The sequence below is a fragment of the Bufo gargarizans genome, chromosome 2, assembly GCF_014858855.1.
Source record: "Bufo gargarizans isolate SCDJY-AF-19 chromosome 2, ASM1485885v1, whole genome shotgun sequence".
NCBI lineage: Eukaryota > Metazoa > Chordata > Amphibia > Anura > Bufonidae > Bufo > Bufo gargarizans.
Window position 1 is genome coordinate 15,975,710 of NC_058081.1, and position 21,359 is coordinate 15,997,068.

The 21,359-nt window shown below is 46.8% G+C and overlaps 1 protein-coding gene across 1 annotated transcript in view; it reads right to left on the bottom strand.

Moving 5' to 3' along the window:
- Positions 1–21,359, bottom strand: part of LOC122929220 — a 51,239-nt gene that overhangs the window by 17,973 nt on the left and 11,907 nt on the right. Inside the window, exons 2-3 of the mRNA XM_044282722.1 lie at positions 10,478–10,596; positions 10,346–10,373 (exon numbers count right to left, since the gene is read on the bottom strand). Coding sequence (XP_044138657.1) covers positions 10,346–10,373; positions 10,478–10,596 — 147 coding nt within the window. The remainder of the gene's footprint in view (positions 1–10,345; positions 10,374–10,477; positions 10,597–21,359) is intronic.

The following is a 21,359-nucleotide window of genomic DNA, read 5'->3' on the forward strand; positions in this document are numbered from 1 at the left end:
ATTCTCAATGGGATTTAGGTCTGGACTGTGACTGGGCCATTCTAACACATAAATATGCTTTGTTCTAAACTATTCCATTGTAGCTCTGACAATATGTTTAGGGTCATTGTCTTGCTAGAAGGTGAACCTCCACCCCAGTCTCAAGTCTTTTTCAGCCTCTACCAGGATTGCCTTGTATTTGGCTCATCCAACTTCTCATCAACTCTGAGCAGATTCTCTGTCTCTGCTGAAGAAAAGCCTCTTCACAACATGATGCTGCCGCCAGCATGTGTCATGGTGGGGTCGGTGTGTTCAGGGTAATGTACAGTGTTAGTTTTCCGCCACAAATAGCATAATTTTGCATGTGCTCGGTCCCTTGCTACGGTGGGCAGTAGTAGGAGTACTGTCTAGGGGATGACTACTCCGCTTTTGCACCCTGCTCCCTCTTCTGCTGTGCTGGTGGCTTTGTGCGACCACCGCCTCTTCCTCCGAACTACACAGGTAACTCACATGACCTTGATTCCATGTGTAGTCGAGGACCCCATCGTCCTCCACATCATCTTCCACCCAGTCTTCACCCCTTCCCTCCTTGTCGGTCGCCACACTTTCGAAAGCCACAGCAGTTGTCACCTGTGTTTCTTCATCATCCGACGTGCTGCGGTGGTCCTCCCATGTACTCATCTTGAAACATAAGTGTTTGGGCATTGGTGCAATCAATCTCTTCCACTTCTGGGGCGGGGATAGGTGGATGCCGCTGGGAAACCCTGCTAGCAGAGTCATCAAAAAGCAGAAGAGACTGCTGCATGACTTGGTGCTCAGACTGCTTGGTTGATTTGCAAGGGGGTGAGGTGAAAGACTGATGGACATCGGCTGCAGGTGCCAACTCTGATCTTTCAGCAGGAGACTGGGTGGGAGACAATGTGAAGGAACTGGAGGCACTGTCAGCAACCCAATCTACTATTGCCTGTACTTATTCTGGCCTCACCATTCGTAGAGCAGCATTAGGCCCGACCAAATACCGCTGCAGGTTCTGTCGCCTACTCGCACCTGAGGAAAGTGTTTTACTTGTGCGTGTAGCTGGCACAGATCGTCCACGTCCTCTCCCTGCAACAGGAGCTCCACCATCAGCACCACGACCTGGGCCACGTTCCTTTTTTTGACGCTCTCCTCATATTCCTCAAATTTAGGATCTTGTCCAAAATGGGTGTTTTTTTTATAACAGAATAGAACAGCAGGATCTAATGCGTGTATCTTACACTGACAGATGCAGCAAAGGCCTCAAATTTAGTTTTTTGTCCTAAATTGGTGTTTTTTTAAACCCAGAAAATTATTAAAAGTATTTCAAGCTTGTCTTTCACACTGACAAATGCTGCATAGGCCCCAGATATAGGGTATTGCAAAAAATGGGTGGTTTTTTTTAAACCTAGATTATTGGTGCAGTATTTCAAGCTTGGATTTGAATGTCACAAAAGCACATATGATATGCTGGTGCACTGAGCTTGCATAAAATGGTCGCCGCCGCCGCCCACCTAAGTAACAGACGGATAAAAGTTATTTTTCTGTGTCACTGGGCTTAGGGCAGGGTATACAGATTGTGCACTGCACTCACACAATTAAATCTATGTAGATCGCTGAGTTAATAAGCACTTCTGATATCAGATTCTCTCCTATTCTCTCCCTCACAGCAGCTGCAACCTCTCCCTACAATAGTAACAGCAGAGTGCCGTGCGGCGCTACGTGACTCCAGCTTATATAGAGGCTGGGTCACATGCTGCACTGGCCAATCACAGCCATGCCAATAGTAGGCATGGCTGTGATGGCTTCTAAGGGCACAGAGTTAAACGCTTGTTGATTGGCTGCTCTGCAGCCTTTCAAAACGAGCCATTAACTCGCCGAACACCGAACCTGAACTTTTACTGAAAAGTTTGGGTTTGGGTCCGGGGTCCAAAAATCCTAAAGTTCGGTACGAACACGAACTTTACAGTTTGGGTTCGCTCAACCCTAATAAACTCTTTTTAAAAAGTTCTGCTTTGTTCTTGAATGAAGGTACATGCTAAGCTTGGAGCACATAAGGGTATCAAGTAATAGTTTCGGGCAAATATTAGTATTTAACGCCTTCAGCGCCACCGCTGTTGAAGTCTATTCTTTAAAGGGTTTCGGTCACCATAAATACCTAAATTAAACTGTCTGACATTAGCGATGGGCTAATGTCAGCTGAACCTAACTAGCCTATTCCTGTTACTCCATAAATGTAACTTTTATAATATGCAAATTAGCCTCTAGGATCAGGAAGGGGGGGCATTGCTCCTGCTCCTAGAGGCTCCGTTCTCCCACCTCTGTCTCCTCCCTCCAAGTCTTGATTGATAGGGCAATGTAGTGTTTGCATCTTCCTGCCAGCCCTGAGTGCATGGTAAATCTTGCGCCGTTCAGTATTCAGCGCAGGCGCAGTAAGGAAGTCGGCAGCCAGTGGACGTCCTTCCTTCACTATGCCTGTGGCGAATACTAAATGGCACAGCGCAGGCGTGAGATTTACCATGCACTCAGGGCTGGCAGGAGGATGCGAACACTGCATGGCCCTGTCAATCAAGACTTGGAGGGAGGAGACAGAGGTGGGAGAACGGAGCCTCTAGGAGCAGGAGCAATGCCTCCCCTGCTCCTAGGGGCTAATTTTCATATTATAAAAGTTACATTAATGGAGTAATGGGGGCATAGCGAAAAATAGGAATAGGCTAGTTAGGTTCAGCTGACATTAGCACATAGCTAATGTCAGCGAGTTTAATTTTGGTATTTCTGGTGACAGAAACCCTTTAAGAATTGTATCTGCTTGCAATCGGAGTGGACGCCATAGTCGCCAGATTTCTGCTGTTTCATACATCAGACACCCAGGTCTACTGTCTGTGATCAGTGGTACCACCGATCACACACATTAACCCTTCAATTGTGACCACTACATATGAAAGGCCAGAACAGCTTTCCTTCATTGTTATAGGGAAATAGGTCTTTTGCCGATTTGCCATTTTTATTTTTTGCTTCACCTCCACCAAAAAATATTTTGAACAAAAAGTCATACACAAAATTAGTATCAATAAAAACTACAGATCAGCTTGCAAAAATTGAGCCCTCATTTTCGTAGATGTACGACTATAAAACGGTTATAGTCTGAATATGGGGATGATTTTTTTATTTTTTTTCAGTATTAAAAGTGAGGCATTGCTGTAATTGCACTGACCTGGAGAATGAATGGAACAGGTCAGTTTTACCACATAGGGAACACAGTAAAAACAAAATCCATAAAACTGTGGTGGAATGTTTTTTTTTTCAGTTTCCTACTAAATCCTATGCAACCTTAAATTTTGCCATTAGAAAGTACAACTTATCCTACAAAAACATGCCTTCATACAACTATGTGAATGGAAAAATAAAAAAGTTATGGCTTGCAGGGAGCAAAAATTTGAAAAGCAAAATCAAAAAATGTCCCAGTCCTGAAAAGTTTAATGATTATGTGGAGATAGGAGGGAGTAACTGAAGGCTACCTGTAAGGCCTCTTTCACAAGGGCATTGTGGGAAAATGTGCTGGTGCGTTGCGGGAACATGCAAGATTTTTCTGCGCGAGTGCAAAACATTGTAATGCGTTTTGCACTCGTGTGAGAAAAATCGGCATGTTTGGTACCCAAACCCGAACTTCTTTACAGAAGTTTGGGCTTAGACTCGGTGTTCTGTAGATTGTATTATTTTCCCTTATAACATGGTTATAAGGGAAGATTTCAATTACTTACCGGTAATTGGTTTTTCCTCTAGCCCCCACAGCGGCACGACAGGAGGATACCCCGCCTCCCCAGGGACAGGAAACAACGTGGAGCTCTTTAAATACTCCCCTCCCCTTACCTGTTCAAGTAAATAACCGAGAAACTCTGGAATGGATGCAACAAAATTTATCTTTATGTGTTATTGAAAAATATACAAGGATACTCTCCGAGAAGACACAAAAAAACTTTTTCCTTCTTTCCTTAATAAAAATTAGAATAACTACTGGGAGGGAAATTCCCCGTGCCGCTGTGGGGGCTAGAGGCAAAACTAATTACCGGTAAGTAATTGAAATCTTTCCAAACGCCCCCCCCAGCGGCACGACAGGAGGAATAACAGAGGAATCACATATCAGGGGGGGACAACAGCAGATAATACTCTGCAAGCAAATGATAACTCCCTGCTCTTTAACACGTCTAACTGATAATGTCTAAAGAAAGTAGAAGGTGACGACCAGGTGGCTGCCTGGCAAATTTGCTCTAACGGAACCTCCGCTGATTCAGCCCAAGAGGCTGCTACAGATCGGGTTGAATGGGCTTTCAAGCCTGCCGGGGGAGGAACATCCCTTAAGTCATAACAGGTCAAGATTGTCCATCTGATCCATCGATTAACAGATGCCTTGCTTGCTGCATTCCCTTTATTTGGGCCTGCAAATTGAATAAACAGTCTGTCAGTTTTACTGAGATCTTCCGTAGCCTTCAGGTAGGCAAGGATTGTTCTTCTTACATCCAGGTTGTGGAATCGTCTTTGCTCCTGACTGCCTGACGGGGATCCAAAGGAAGGGAGGGACACCTCCTGAAGACAGTGGAACTTAGAGACCACCTTAGGTAAAAAAGAGGGAGAATGTCTCAGTACTATCCTATCATCATTGATGGACAGGTACGGGGGCCTGCACGAGAAGGCCTGGATCTCCCCCACCCTCCTAGCCGAGGTGATGGCAACTAAAAAAAATGTTTTAAAAAGGTAAGTAACTTTAGAGATATCTCAGATAAGGGTTCAAAGGGACTGTCCGATAAGGCTGCTAAGACTAGATTCAAGTCCCAAGGGGGGACAGTGGACCTCACTATTGGTTGCTTTCTCCGAGCTCCTTTCACAAATCTCTTAACAAGGTCTACCTCTGCTAATTTAATATCAAGTAAGGCACTCAAAGCTGATATGTGTACTTTTATAGTGCTTACCCTTAGCCCCTTCTGCAGACCTGACAGGAGGAACTCTAGGACCTTAGTGATTACAAGGGGACCTCTGGTATCCCCCCCTGTGAATTTTCTGTAAGACTGCCAGATTCTGTCATAAATCTTAGAAGTCACCTTCTTGCGACTATAGAGAATTGTGGAAATTGCGTCCGAGAGGCCCTTTCCCTTTTTAATATCTCCCGCTCAGTCTCCATGCTGCCAACTGTAGTTGTGTTGTCTTGGGATGCCATACTGGGCCCTGGTGAAGGAGATCCGGGATGTTTGGTAGTCGCCACACGTCTCCTGCTGACATCCTCACTATGAGAGGGAACCACGATATCTTGGGCCAGTAAGGAGCGATCAGGATCAGCTTGTGGTTCTCCTGTAGTACCTTTTGCAGTACTTTGGGTATTAACGCAAAGGGAGGGAAGGCATACAGGTTTACCTTTGGCCACGGGTGGGAGAGAGTGTCCACTATGAGTGGGTGATCCGTATAGGCTAGAGAGCTGAACTTCTCTACTTGTCTGTTTTGACGCGTGGCGAACAGATCTATTTCTGGAAGGAACCATCTTTGTGCTATCTGATGGAATATCCTTGGGTTTAAGGACCATTCCCCTTCCTTTAAGATATCTCTGCTGAGAAAATCCGCAACTGTGTTGTCTTCTCCCCTTATGTGAACTGCCGATATTGACAGTATGCTCCTTTCTGCCCACTGGAAAATTTCTCGAGACCCTCGCTAAGGATGGGCTTCTTGTGCCTCCCTGCCTGTTTAGATAGGCCACAGCTGTGGTTTTGTCTGAGAGTATTCTCACTTCTTTCCCGCGGATCTCTGAGTGAAGGGCCTTCAAGGCCTCCCAGACTGCACTTAACTCCCTCAGGTTGGAAGAGGCTAGGATTTGATCTCCTTGCCAGCAGGGGGGCTGGCAAGGAGATCCGACAGGTACTACGGACCTGTCTGAAAAGGCCCCCCAACCATTCTTGCTGGCATCTGTAGTAATAGTGACTACATCTGTTTGTTGCCACGGAACACCTTCGTGCTTACTGGTCCACGTATCTGTGGTTAGGTGGACCTTGCCACAGATGGCGTTGCGCAGTGCACACTTGATTTTATCGGATACTTGGTTGTGCAGGGAAGGCACGGCTCTCTTGGAGAAGTAGTGCCGGCTAGGAACAACATACTGTGGGACAGCAAGCGACATGAGCTGTTTGAAGCTTTCTGTGTCCACCAGCCTAAATGACAGCATTTCATAGGCCAGTAGTTTAGAAATGCTGGCATTCAGGGCCAGGGATCGAGGGTGGCTAGGTGGGAATTTACGCTTTCTCTCAAATGTTTGTGAGATGGAGAGCTGAACGCTGCCGTGTGACATGGTTGAGATGCTTGGTGACGGAGGTGGTGGTGGTGTTGGTGGTACATCCCCTGTTTGCTGGGCGGCAGGTGCCAACGTTCCTCCAGAGGCGGAGGAAGAGGCGGCAGCAGCAGAAGAGGTAGCAGGGGGAGCCTGAGTGACTTCCTTGGTTTTAAGGTGTTTACTCCACTGCAGTTCATGCTTTGCATGCAGGTGCCTGGTCATGCAGGTTGTGCTAAGGTTCAGAACGTTAATGCCTCGCTTCAGGCTCTGATGGCACAGCGTGGGTCTTGTCGTCAGCACATTGTTTGAAGAAGTGCCATGCCAGGGAACTCCTTGAAGCTGCCTTTGGGGTGCTCAGTCCCAGATGGTGGCGGTCAGTAGCAGGCGGAGTCTCTTGGCGGCGGGTGTTCTGCTTTTGCCCACTGCTCCCTCTTTTGCTACGCTGTTGGCTCGGTCTCACCACTGCCTCTTCCTCCGAACTGTGAAAGTCAGTGGCACGACCTTCATTCCATGTGGGGTCTAGGACCTCATCGTCCCCTGCATAGTCTTCCACCCAGTCTTGATCCCTGACCTCCTGTTCAGTCTGCACACTGCAGAAAGACGCAGCAGTTGGCACCTGTGTTTCGTCATCATCAGAGACATGCTGAGGTGGTATTCCCATGTCCTCATCATCAGTAAACATAAGTGGTTGTGCGTCAGTGCATTCTATGTCTTCCACCGCTGGGGAAGGGCTAGGTGGATGCCCTTGGGAAACCCTGCCAGCAGAGTCTTCAAACAGCATAAGAGACTGCTGCATAACTTGAGGCTGAGACAGTTTCCCTGGTATGCATGGGGGTGATGTGACAGACTGATGGGCTTGGTTTTCAGGTGCCATCTGTGCGCTTTCTGCAGAAGACTGGGTGGGAGATAATGTGAACGTGCTGGATGCACTGTCGGCCACCCAATTGACTAATGCCTGTACCTGCTCAGGTCTTACCATCCTTAGAACGGCATTGGGCCCCACCAAATATCGCTGTAAATTCTGGCGGCTACTGGGACCTGAGGTAGTTGGTACACTAGGACGTGTGGCTGTGGCAGAACGGCCACGTCCTCTCCCAGCACCAGAGGGTCCACTAACACCACCACGACCATGTCCGCGTCCCTTACTAGATGTTTTCCTCATTGTTACCGTTCACCACAATAAGAAAAATATTATTTGGCCCAATGTATTGAATTTAAATTCAGGCCTTTTTTTACAGACACCTAACCTCTATCTGGCTATCTATTTAGGTACCGTATTACACTAATACAGGCACAGCAGTAACCACAGATTTAGCTGAATATAAATTTGAGGCCTAGTATTTAGGCGCTGGGTTACAGGTATAGATTTACTGACAGAATTAGACTTGGAAATGCACAGTAGCAGGTGTGTGAAGTTATTCAGAATGACCCTATGTGCACCTTGAGTCTTATGTACCCTTTTAGGGATACATTTAAAATAGCTCTGATACAGCAGAAACCACTAAATTAGGAAATTGCTAAATTGGGAATTGTATTTCAACCCAGAACAAAAACTGTGCTTTGACGGACACTAAATAACTTGACCAGCCACACCAGTAACGACAGATTTAGCTGGATATAAATTTGAGGCCTATTATTTAGGCGCTGGGTGACAGGTATAGGTTTACTGACAGATTTAGACTGGGATATGCCCAAAAAATAACCAGACTATTGCTGGTTAAATGCACTTGGTGTGACAGCTTGACCCTGATGTAGGATTTAGCCAAAAAACAACCACACCATTGAGGGTTAAATGCACTTGGTGGCAGCTTGTGCTGGCGCACCACAAGACGCAAAATGGCCGCCGATCACCCCAGAAAAAAGTGACTGAAAAACGCTCTGGGCAGCCTAAAAACAGTGAGCAATTCAATAGCAGCAGTTCAATCATCCACAGCTGCAGATTGATCTCTGAATGAAGTCTTTTGGAGGAGTTAATCACTGCCTAATCTCGCCCTAACGTCGCGGCTGCAACCTCTCCCTACACTAATCAGAGCAGAGTGACGTGCGGCGCTAAGTGACTCCAGCTTAAATAGAGGCTGGGTCACATGCTGCACTGGCCAATCACAGCCATGCCAATAGTAGGCATGGCTGTGACGGCCTCTTGGGGCAAGTAGTATGACGCTTGTTGATTGGCTGCTTTGCAGCCTTTCAAAAAGCGCCAAGAAAGCGACGAACACCGAACCCGAACCCGGACTTTTACGAAAATGTCAGTTCGGGTTCGCTCATCCCTAGTCGGGATTCAGTGCGGGTGCAATGTGTTCAACTCACGCATCGCATCCTCGCGGAATACTCGCCCGTGTGAAAGGGGCCTAAGAGTGTGAGCTCTTGAAACATACGTTACTGGTGGCAGATTTGGGGTGTCAGTATTAAGGGTGAAGTATAAATGGGGAATATTCATCATTTAGATATATCACGTTTTTGTTTTGGTTGCCCATCCACACCCACACATCATGTGAACTCTAGCACGAGTGATCATGACACAAACTTTCAGTGTCCGAGACTAGAAGTCAATCTTCCTGTCCAACTGAATTGTGTGGCAGTCACGGAATCAACAGTAGGACCACCTTCTGTCTGGCTCAACACGGTTGACATGGTCATTGATCTGAAGAGTAGAGATGTCGAACATAAAATTTTACGTTCACGAACGCCGAACGCGAATTTCCGCAAATGTTTGCGAACGTGTGAACCGGGCGAACCGCAATAGACCAATAGGAAGGCGAATTTGAAAACCCACAGGGACTCTTTGTGGCCACAATAGTGATGGAAAAGTTGTTTCAACGGGACTAACACCTGGACTGTGGCATGCCGGAGGGGGACCCATGGCAAAACGCCCATGAAAAATTACGTAGTTGACCCAGAGAGTGGTAAGTTGAAATCACAATGTGATTTATAGAACTTGAAATAATCACATTGCAATTTAAACTTTCTCAAATCCGACAGTACATTCTAGCAATGAGCACGGAAGTCGGCAGAAGTTCTAAGTTGAAATCGCAATGCGATTTATAGAACTTGAATTAAATTGCATTGCGATTTCAACTTAGAGCTTCTGCCGACTTCCGTGCTCCTGGAGCGTCCCCATCACCATGGGAACGGCTCCATGCTAGAATGTACTGTCGGATTTGAGAAAGTTGTAATCGCAATGCGATTAATGCAAGTTATATTAATCGCATTGCGAATTCAACTTAGAGCTGCTGGGTTCCTAATGGTTATATTGCTAGAATATAACGAAGAATGAGAATATAGTGCTATATTCATTATATTCGTCAATTCTAGCAGTACAACCATAGGGAACTTAGCGCTAAGTTGAATTCGCAATGCGATTAATATAACCTGCATTTTTCGCATTGCGATTACAACTTAGAGCTGGGTTCCTAATGGTTGTATTGCTAGAATTGACAACGAATATAGCACTATATTCTCAATCTTCGTTATACTCTATCAATATAACCATTAGGAACCCAGCAGCTCTAAGTTGTAATCGCAATGCAATCAATATAACCTGTATTAATCGCATTGCGATTACAACTTTGTGACACTGCAGCTTCAGAATTAATCTAAGATGGATGCCGTCCTTGCTTTTTGATAGGAGGTGGGAGGGTCTGGGAGGGAGGGTCTGCTGCTGATTGGCTGGAATGTGTCTGCTGACTGTGAGGTAGAGGGTAAAAGTTTACTCAATGATGATGTATAGGGGGCGGACCGAACATCGCACATGTTCGCCCGCAGCGGCGAACGCGAACAAGCTATGTTCGCCGGGAACTATTCGCCGGTGAATAGTTTGGGACATCTCTACTGAAGAGGGCATCCTCATGTTCTACAAATTGGACCAGTAACCTTTGATTTATTTTTTTGAACGGTTTCTTTAGTCTAATGCCACAAATTCAACTTTATATTACAGATCATGTTTCGTTGACATTTGAGAAATAGACCACAGACCATCCAGACTAGCTCTGAACAGGACTATGGTCAATTATCATAAGTAATAAGGTTCTACCACTATTTTACCTTTATCTTTAAATATAATCTCTTCTGCCTGTAAGGAAAAAGAAGGGTTGAGGATTTGGTAGTGGATCCTTGTAAGGAGTTTGAGAGAAGAACATGACTAATGGTGGACTCATGAGAAGAGACATTTCTAACCTTCAAAAGGTTTTCCAGTTCACAGGGAATGTTGGCTGTGGATGGAGTGGAGGTGTCCTGGTAGACGGTAGATTGCCCTTGTCTTTGTGGTTGGATCTGGATAGGAATATATTTGTTATCTGCAAAATGCAAAAAAATTATAAAATCATCACAGATCATACATTGTTCCCGCTCTGAATACTTTTTGCATTACATTAACCCTTTCTCCCGCGGGCCAGTTTTCACCTTCCTGCCCAGGCCATTTTTTTGCAAATATGACATGTGTCACATTATGTGGTAATGACTTTGGAACACTTTTACTTATCCAAGTCATTGTTTTCTCATGACAGTGGTAAACTTGTGTCAATATAGGTTTCCTTTATTTATGAAACAAAATCCCAAATTTAACAAAAATGTGAAAAAATTCAAAATTTTCTAAATTAGAATTTCTCTACTTTTAGGATATATAGTAATAGTAAACAGTCATCATTCCCCATATGTCTGCTTTATGTTGGCATCATTTTGTAAATGTAATTTTATTTTTGTTAGGACGTTAGAAGTAGGGATGAGCGTACCCGAACTGTATAGTTCGGGTTCGTACCGAATTTTGGGGTGTCCGTGACACGGACCCGAACCTTTTCGTAAAAGTCCGGGTTCGGTGTTCGTCGCTTTCTTGGCGCTTTTTGAAAGGCTGCAAAGCAGCCAATCAACAAGCGTCATACTACTTGCCCCAAGAGGCCATCACAGCCATGCCTACTATTGGCATGGCTGTGATTGGCCAGAGCACCATGTGACCCAGCCTCTATTTAAGCTGGAGTCACATAGCGCCGCCCGTCACTCTGCTCTGATTAGCGTAGGGAGAGGTTGCGGCTGCGACCGTAGGGCGAGATTAGGCAGATTAACTCCTCCAAAGGACTTGATTAATTGATCGATCTGCAGCTGTGGGTCATTGAGCTGCTGATACTCAATTGCTCACTGTTTTTAGGCTGCCCAGACCATTTGTCAGTCACTTTTTTCTGGGGTGATCGGCGGCCATTTTGTGTCTTGTGGTGCGCCAGCACAAGCTGCGACCAAGTGCATTTAACCCTCAATGGTGTGGTTGTTTTTTGGCTAAAGCCTACATCAGGGTGAAGCTGTCACACCAAGTGCATTTAACCAGCAATAGTCTGGTTATTTTTTGGCCATATACTACATCAGGGGCAAGCTGCGCCCGTCACCAAGTGCATTTAACCCTCAGTAGTGTGGTTGGTCAAGCTGTCACACCAAGTGCATTTAACCAGCAATAGTGTGGTTATTTTTTGCCCATATTTCAGTCTAATTCTGTCAGTAAACGTATACCTGTCACCCAGCGCCTAAATACTAGGCCTCAAGTTTATATCCAGCTAAATCTGTCGTTACTGGTGTGGCTGGTCAAGTTATTTAGTGTCCGTCAAAGCACATTTTTTGTTCTGGGTTGAAATACAATTCCCAATTTAGCAATTTCATAATTTAGTGGTTTCTGCTGTATCAGGCCTACTTTAAATACATCCCTAAAAGGGTATATCAGAATCAAGGTGCACATAGGGTCATTCTGAATAACTTCACACACCCGCTACTGTGCATTTCCAAGTCTAATTCTGTCAGTAAACCTATACCTGTCACCCAGCGCCTAAATACTAGGCCTCAAATTTATATTCAGCTGAATTTGAATACAATACATTGGGCCAAATAATATTTTTGTTGTTGTGGTGAACGATAACAATGAGGAAAACATCTAGTAAGGGACGCGGACGTGGACATGGTCGTGGTGGTGTTAGTGGACCCTCTGGTGCTGGGAGAGGACGTGGCCGTTCTGCCACATCCACACGTCCTAGCGTACCAACTACCTCAGGTCCCAGTAGCTGCCAGAATTTACAGCGATATATGGTGGGGCCCAATGCCGTTCTAAGGATGGTAAGGCCTGAGCAGGTACAGGCATTAGTCAATTGGGTGTCCGACAGTGGATCCAGCACGTTCCCATTATCTCCCACCCAGTCTTCTGCAGAAAGTGCACAGATGGCGCCTGAAAACCAACCCCATCATTCTGTCACATCACCCCCATGCATATCAGGGAAACTGTCTGACCCTCAAGTTATGCAGCAGTCTCTTATGCTGTTTGAAGACTCTGCTGACAGGGTTTCCCAAGGGCATCCACCTAGCCCTTCCCCAGCGGTGGAAGACATAGAATGCACTGACGCACAACCAATTATGTTTCCTGATGATGAGGACATGGGAATACCACCTCAGCATGTCTCTGATGATGACGAAACACAGGTGCCAACTGCTGCATCTTTCTGCAGTGTGCAGACTGAACAGGAGGTCAGGGATGAAGACTGGGTGGAAGACGATGCAGGGGACGATGAGGTCCTAGACCCCACATGGAATGAAGGTCGTGCCACTGACTTTCACAGTTCGGAGGAAGAGGCAGTGGTGAGACCGAGCCAACAGCGTAGCAAAAGAGGGAGCAGTGGGCAAAAGCAGAGCACCTGCCGCCAAGAGACTCCGCCTGCTACTGACCGCCGCCATCTGGGACCGAGCACCCCAAAGGCAGCTTCAAGGAGTTCCCTGGCATGGCACTTCTTCAAACAATGTGCTGACGACAAGACCCGAGTGGTTTGCACGCTGTGCCATCAGAGCCTGAAGTGAGGCATTAACGTTCTGAACCTTAGCACAACCTGCATGACCAGGCACCTGCATGCAAAGCATGAACTGCAGTGGAGTAAACACCTTAAAAACAAGGAAGTCACTCAGGCTCCCCCTGCTACCTCTTCTGCTGCTGCCACCTCGGCCTCTTCTGCTGCTGCCGCCTCGGCCTCTTCCTCCGCCTCTGGAGGAACGTTGGCACCTGCCGCCCAGCAAACAGGGGATGTACCACCAACACCACCACCACCTCCGTCACCAAGCATCTCAACCATGTCACACGGCAGCGTTCAGCTCTCCATCTCACAAACATTTGAGAGAAAGCGTAAATTCCCACCTAGCCACCCTCGATCCCTGGCCCTGAATGCCAGCATTTCTAAACTACTGGCCTATGAAATGCTGTCATTCAGGCTGGTGGACACAGACAGCTTCAAACAGCTCATGTCTCTTGCTGTCCCACAGGATGTTGTTCCCAGCCGCCACTACTTCTCCAAGAGAGCCGTGCCTTCCCTGCACAACCAAGTATCCAATAAAATCAAGTGTGCACTGTGCAACGCCACCTGTAGCAAGGTCCACCTAACCACAGATACTTGGACCAGTAAGCACGGCCAGGGACGCTATATCTCCCTAACTGCACACTGGGTAAATGTAGTGGCAGCTGGGCCCCAGGCGGAGAGCTGTTTGGCGCACGTCCTTCAGCCGCCAAGGATCGCAGGGCAACATTCTTTGCCTCCTGTTGCCACCTCCTCCTTCTCGGCTTCCTCCTCCTCTTCTTCCCCCTGCTCATCCAGTCAGCCACACACCTTCACCACCAACTTCAGCACAGCCCGGGGTAAACGTCAGCAGGCCATTCTGAAACTCATATGTTTGGGGGACAGGCCCCACACCGCACAGGAGTTGTGGCAGGGTATAGAACAACAGACCGATGAGTGGTTGCTGCCGGTGAGCCTCAAGCCCGGCCTGGTGGTGTGCAATAATGGGCGAAATCTCGTTGCAGCTCTGGGACTAGCCGGTTTGACGCACATCCCTTGCCTGGCGCATGTGCTGAATTTGGTGGTGCAGAAGTTCATTCACAACTACCCCGACATGTCAGAGCTGCTGCATAAAGTGCGGGCTGTCTGTTCGCGCTTCCGGCGTTCACATCCTGCTGCTGCTCGCCTGTCTGCGCTACAGCGTAACTTCGGCTCACCGCCTCATATGCGACGTGCCCACCAGGTGGAACTCCACCTTGCACATGCTGGACAGACTGTGCAAGCAGCAGCAGGCCATAGAGTTTCAGCTGCAGCACGCACGGGTCAGTCGCACTGCGGAACAGCACCACTTCACCACCAATGACTGGGCCTCCATGCGAGACCTGTGTGCCGTGTTGCGCTGTTTCGAGTACTCCACCAACATGGCCAGTGGCGATGACGCCGTTATCAGCGTTACAATACCACTTCTATGTCTCCTTGAGAAAACACTTAGGGCGACGATGGAAGAGGAGGTGGCCCAGGAGGAGGAGGAGGAGGAGGAAGAGGGGTCATTTTTAGCACTTTCAGGCCAGTCTCTTCGAAGTGACTCAGAGGGAGGTTTTTGGCAACAGCAGAGGCCAGGTACAAATGTGGCCAGCCAGGGCCCACTACTGGAGGACGAGGAGGACGAGGATGAGGAGGAGGTGGAGGAGGATGAGGATGAAGCATGGTCACAGCGGGGTGGCACCCAACGCAGCTCGGGCCCATCACTGGTGCGTGGCTGGGGGGAAAGGCAGGACGATGACGATACGCCTCCCACAGAGGACAGCTTGTCCTTACCTCTGGGCAGCCTAGCACACATGAGCGACTACATGCTGCAGTGCCTGCGCAACGACAGCAGAGTTGCCCACATTTTAACGTGTGCGGACTACTGGGTTGCCACCCTGCTGGATCCACGCTACAAAGACAATGTGCCCACCTTACTTCCTGCACTGGAGCGTGATAGGAAGATGCGCAAGTACAAGCACACGTTGGTAGACGCGCTACTGAGAGCATTCCCAAATGTCACAGGGGAATAAGTGGAAGCCCAAGGCCAAGGCAGAGGAGGAGCAAGAGGTCGCCAAGGCAGCTGTGTCACGGCCAGCTCCTCTGAGGGCAGGGTTAGCATGGCAGAGATGTGGAAAAGTTTTTTCAACACGCCACAGCTAACTGCACCACCACCTGATACGCAACGTGTTAGCAGGAGGCAACATTTCACTAACATGGTGGAACAGTACCTGTGCACACCCCTCCACGTACTGACTGATGGTTCAGCCCCATTCAACTTCTGGGTCTCTAAATTGTCCACGTGGCCAGAGCTAGCCTTTTATGCCTTGGAGGTGCTGGCCTGCCCGGCGGCCAGCGTTTTGTCTGAACGTGTATTCAGCACGGCAGGGGGAGTCATTACAGACAAACGCAGCCGCCTGTCTACAGCCAATGTGGACAAGCTGACATTCATAAAAATGAACCAGGCATGGATCCCACAGGACCTGTCCGTCCCTTGTCCAGATTAGACATTAACTACCTCCCCTTAACCATATATTATTGTACTCCAGGGCACTTCCTCATTCAATCCTATTTTTATTTTCATTTTACCATTATATTGCGAGGCTACCCAAAGTTGAATGAACCTCTCCTCTGTCTGGGTGCCGGGGCCTAAATATATGCCAATGGACTGTTGCAGTGGTGGCTGACGTGAAGCCTGATTCTCTGCTATGGGACCTCTCTCCAATTGATATTTGTTAATTTTTATTTATTTTATTTTTATTTTTATTCATTTCCCTATCCACATTTGTTTGCAGGGGATTTACCTACATATTGCTGCCTTTTGCAGCCCTCTAGCTCTTTCCTGGGCTGTTTTACAGCCTTTTTAGTGCCGAAAAGTTCGGATCCCCATTGACTTCAATGGGGTTCGGGTTCGGGACGAAGTTCGGATCGGGTTCGGATCCCAAACCAGGACATTTCCGGGAAGTTCGGCCGAACTTCTCGAACCCGAACATCCAGGTGTCCGCTCAACTCTAGTTAGAAGGCTTAGAAGTTTAGAAGTAATTTTTCAAATTATCAACAAAATTTCCCGAACCATTTTTTAAGCACCAATTCAGTTAAAGTCATTTTCAGTGGCTTACATAATGGAAACCAACCATAAATGACCCCATTTCGAAAACGACACCCCTCAAATAATTCAAACCTGAGGTTACAAATGTTGTTAACCCTTTAGTTGTTCCACAAGAATTAAAACGAAAATGGAGGCAACATTTTTAAATGTAATTTTTTTTGTTGCAGATTTTTCATGTTGATAATTTTTTTCTTGCAAAACAGCAAGGGTTAACAGCACAATATAAACCTCTCTCTCTCTCTCTCTATATATATATATGATTCTGCAGTTTACATAAATACCCCATATGTGGTGGTAAACTGCTCTATGGGCACGTGGCAAAGATCAGAAGGGAAGGAGCGCCATATGGATTTTGGAGGGCAGATTTTGCTAGATTGGTTTTGGGGCACCTGAGATCCTGACATACCCCTACAGAGGAAACCATCAAAAAGTGACCCCATTTTGGAAACTGCACCCCTCAAAGAATATATTAAGGGGTGTACTAAGCACTTTGACCCCATAAGCGGTATACAGAATTTGGAAACACTTGGCTGTGAAAATGAAAGGTTTCATTTCTTCCACTAAAATGTTGCTTTAGCCCCAAAATGTTTATTTTCACAAGGAGCAACAGAAGAAATAAGCACCCGATAATTTGTTACCCATTTTCTCCTGAATATGAAAACACCCCATACATAATGGTAAACTGCTGTGGGGGTACATGGCAGAAAAGGTGAACCATATGGCTTTTGCAACGCAGATTTTGATAGATTGGTTTTCGGGTGCCATTGGTTTATTTTTTGAGTGATTTTTTTATGTCAGGGTTCATTTTTTGCAGGATGACTTTTAATGGGAACCATTTTAGGGTACACATGACTTTTTGATCCCTCGATATTACTCATTTTGTAAGGCGTAGTGACAAAAAATGACTGTTCTGGCACAGTTTAATTTATTTTTACAGCTTTCACCAGCCGGACTCCTGCAGCTGATCGGGCAGGCGCAGCTCTTGCACCCGCCCAATCAGCACACTGTAGTACTATGGCTCTGGTCGGGAAGTCACTTCCCGCAGCACCGTGCTATTACGGCGATGGTCTGGAAGGGGTTAAATGTCTTTTTCAGGATTCGGCCCCCCAAAAAAGTCCTCATGTTGATGGAAAAAGAAAAAAAAGTTATGACTGAAGAAGAGTAGGGAAGCTTTAAGGGTAAGGCCACAATTAGGGATGAGCGAACTCGAACTGTATAGTTCGGGTTCGTACCGAATTTTGGGGTGTCCGTGACACGGACCCGAACCCGGACATTTTCGTAAAAGTCCGGGTTCGGGTTCGGTGTTCGTCGCTTTCTTCGCGCTTTTGTGACGCTTTCTTGGCGCTTTTTGAAAGGCTGCAAAGCAGCCAATCAACAAGCGTCATACTACTTGCCCCAAGAGGCCATCACAGCCATGCCTACTATTGGCATGGCTGTGATTGGCCAGAGCACCATGTGACCCAGCCTCTATTTAAGCTGGAGTCACATAGCGCCGCCCGTCACTCTGCTCTGATTAGCGTAGGGAGAGGTTGCGGCTGCGACAGTAGGGCGAGATTAGGCAGATTAACTCCTCCAAAGGACTTGATTAACTGATCGATCTGCAGCTGTGGATCATTGAGCTGCTGATCCTCAATTGCTCACTGTTTTTAGGCTGCCCAGACCGTTTGTCAGTCACATTTTTCTGGGGTGATCGGCGGCCATTTTGTGTCTTGTGGTGCGCCAGCACAAGCTGCGACCAAGTGCATTTAACCCTCAATGGTGTGGTTGTTTTTTGGCTAAAGCCTACATCAGGGTGAAGCTGTCACACCAAGTGCATTTAACCAGCAATAGTCTGTTCATTTTTTGGCCATATCCCAGTCTAATTCTGTCACTAAATCCATACCGGTCACCCAGCGCCTAAATACTAGGCCTCAAATTTATATCCCGCTAAATCTGTCCTTAGTGCTGTAGCTGGGCGAGTTATTTAGTGTCCGTTCAAGCACATTTCTTGTTCCGGGTTGAAATACAATTCCCAATTTAGCAATTTCATAATTTAGTGGTTTCTGCTATATCAGAGCTATTTGAAATCTATCCCTAAAAGGGTATATAATATTCAAGGTGCACATTGGGTCATTCAGAATAACTTCACACACACCCGCTACTGTGTATTTCCAAGTCTAATTCTGGCACTAAACCCATACCTGTCACCCAGCGCCTAAATACTAGGCCTCAAATTTATATCCCGCTAAATCTGTCCTTAGTGCTGTAGCTGGGCGAGTTATTTAGTGTCCGTTCAAGCACATTTCTTGTTCTGGGTTGAAATACAATTCCCAATTTAGCAATTTCATAATTTAGTGGTTTCTGCTATATCAGAGCTATTTGAAATCTATCCCTAAAAGGGTATATAATATTCAAGGTGCACATTGGGTCATTCAGAATAACTTCACACACACCCGCTACTGTGTATTTCCAAGTCTAATTCTGGCACTAAACCCATACCTGTCACCCAGCGCCTAAATACTAGGCCTCAAATTTATATCCCGCTAAATCTGTCCTTAGTGCTGTAGCTGGGCGAGTTATTTAGTGTCCGTTCAAGCACATTTCTTGTTCTGGGTTGAAATACAATTCCCAATTTAGCAATTTCATAATTTAGTGGTTTCTGCTATATCAGAGCTATTTGAAATCTATCCCTAAAAGGGTATATAATATTCAAGGTGCACATTGGGTCATTCAGAATAACTTCACACACACCCGCTACTGTGTATTTCCAAGTCTAATTCTGTCACTAAACCAAAACCTGTCACCCAGCGCCTAAATACTAGGCCTCAAATTTATATCCCGCTAAATCTGTCCTTAGTGCTGTAGCTGGGCGAGTTATTTAGTGTCCGTTCAAGCACATTTCTTGTTCTGGGTTGAAATACAATTCCCAATTTAGCAATTTCATAATTTAGTGGTTTCTGCTATATCAGAGCTATTTGAAATCTATCCCTAAAAGGGTATATAATATTCAAGGTGCACATTGGGTCATTCAGAATAACTTCACACACACCCGCTACTGTGTATTTCCAAGTCTAATTCTGGCACTAAACCCATACCTGTCACCCAGCGCCTAAATACTAGGCCTCAAATTTATATCCCGCTAAATCTGTCCTTAGTGCTGTAGCTGGGCGAGTTATTTAGTGTCCGTTCAAGCACATTTCTTGTTCTGGGTTGAAATACAATTCCCAATTTAGCAATTTCATAATTTAGTGGTTTCTGCTATATCAGAGCTATTTGAAATCTATCCCTAAAAGGGTATATAATATTCAAGGTGCACATTGGGTCATTCAGAATAACTTCACACACACCCGCTACTGTGTATTTCCAAGTCTAATTCTGGCACTAAACCCATACCTGTCACCCAGCGCCTAAATACTAGGCCTCAAATTTATATCCCGCTAAATCTGTCCTTAGTGCTGTAGCTGGGCGAGTTATTTAGTGTCCGTTCAAGCACATTTCTTGTTCTGGGTTGAAATACAATTCCCAATTTAGCAATTTCATAATTTAGTGGTTTCTGCTATATCAGAGCTATTTGAAATCTATCCCTAAAAGGGTATATAATATTCAAGGTGCACATTGGGTCATTCAGAATAACTTCACACACACGCTTCTGTGCATTTCCAAGTCTAATTCTGTCACTAAATCCATACCGGTCACCCAGCGCCTAAATACTAGGCCTCAAATTTATATCCCGCTGAATTTGAATACAATACATTGGACCAAATAATATATTTGTTGTTGTGGTGAACCATAACAATGAGAAAAACATCTAGTAAGGGACGCGGACGTGGACATGGTCGTGGTGGTGTTAGTGGACCCTCTGGTGCTGGGAGAGGACGTGGCCGTTCTGCCACATCCACACGTCCTAGTGTACCAACTACCTCAGGTCCCAGTAGCCGCCAGAATTTACAGCGATATATGGTGGGGCCCAATGCCGTTCTAAGGATGGTAAGGCCTGAGCAGGTACAGGCATTAGTCAATTGGGTGGCCGACAGTGGATCCAGCACGTTCACATTATCTCCCACCCAGTCTTCTGCAGAAAGCGCACAGATGGCGCCTGAAAACCAACCCCATCAGTCTGTCACATCACCCCCATGCATACCAGGGAAACTGTCTCAGCCTCAAGTTATGCAACAGTCTCTTATGCTGTTTGAAGACTCCGCTGGCAGGGTTTCCCAAGGGCATCCACCTAGCCCTTCCCCAGCGGTGAAAGACATAGAATGCACTGACGCACAACCACTTATGTTTCCTGATGATGAGGACATGGGAATACCACCTCAGCATGTCTCTGATGATGACGAAACACAGGTGCCAACTGCTGCGTCTTTCTGCAGTGTGCAGACTGAACAGGAGGTCAGGGATCAAGACTGGGTGGAAGACGATGCAGGGGACGATGAGGTCCTAGACCCCACATGGAATGAAGGTCGTGCCACTGACTTTCACAGTTCGGAGGAAGAGGCAGTGGTGAGACCGAGCCAACAGCGTAGCAAAAGAGGGAGCAGTGGGCAAAAGCAGAACACCCGCCGCCAAGAGACTCCGCCTGCTACTGACCGCCGCCATCTGGGACCGAGCACCCCAAAGGCAGCTTCAAGGAGTTCCCTGGCATGGCACTTCTTCAAACAATGTGCTGACGACAAGACCCGAGTGGTTTGCACGCTGTGCCATCAGAGCCTGAAGCGAGGCATTAACGTTCTGAACCTGAGCACAACCTGCATGACCAGGCACCTGCATGCAAAGCATGAACTGCAGTGGAGTAAACACCTTAAAACCAAGGAAGTCACTCAGGCTCCCCCTGCTACCTCTTCTGCTGCTGCCGCCTCGGCCTATTCTGCTGCTGCCGCCTCGGCCTCTTCCTCCGCCTCTGGAGGAACGTTGGCACCTGCCGCCCAGCAAACAGGGGATGTACCACCAACACCACCACCACCACCTCCGTCACCAAGCGTCTCAACCATGTCACACGCCAGCGTTCAGCTCTCCATCTCACAAACATTTGATAGAAAGCGTAAATTCCCACCTAGCCACCCTCGATCCCTGGCCCTGAATGCCAGCATTTCTAAACTACTGGCCTATGAAATGCTGTCATTTAGGCTGGTGGACACAGACAGCTTCAAACAGCTCATGT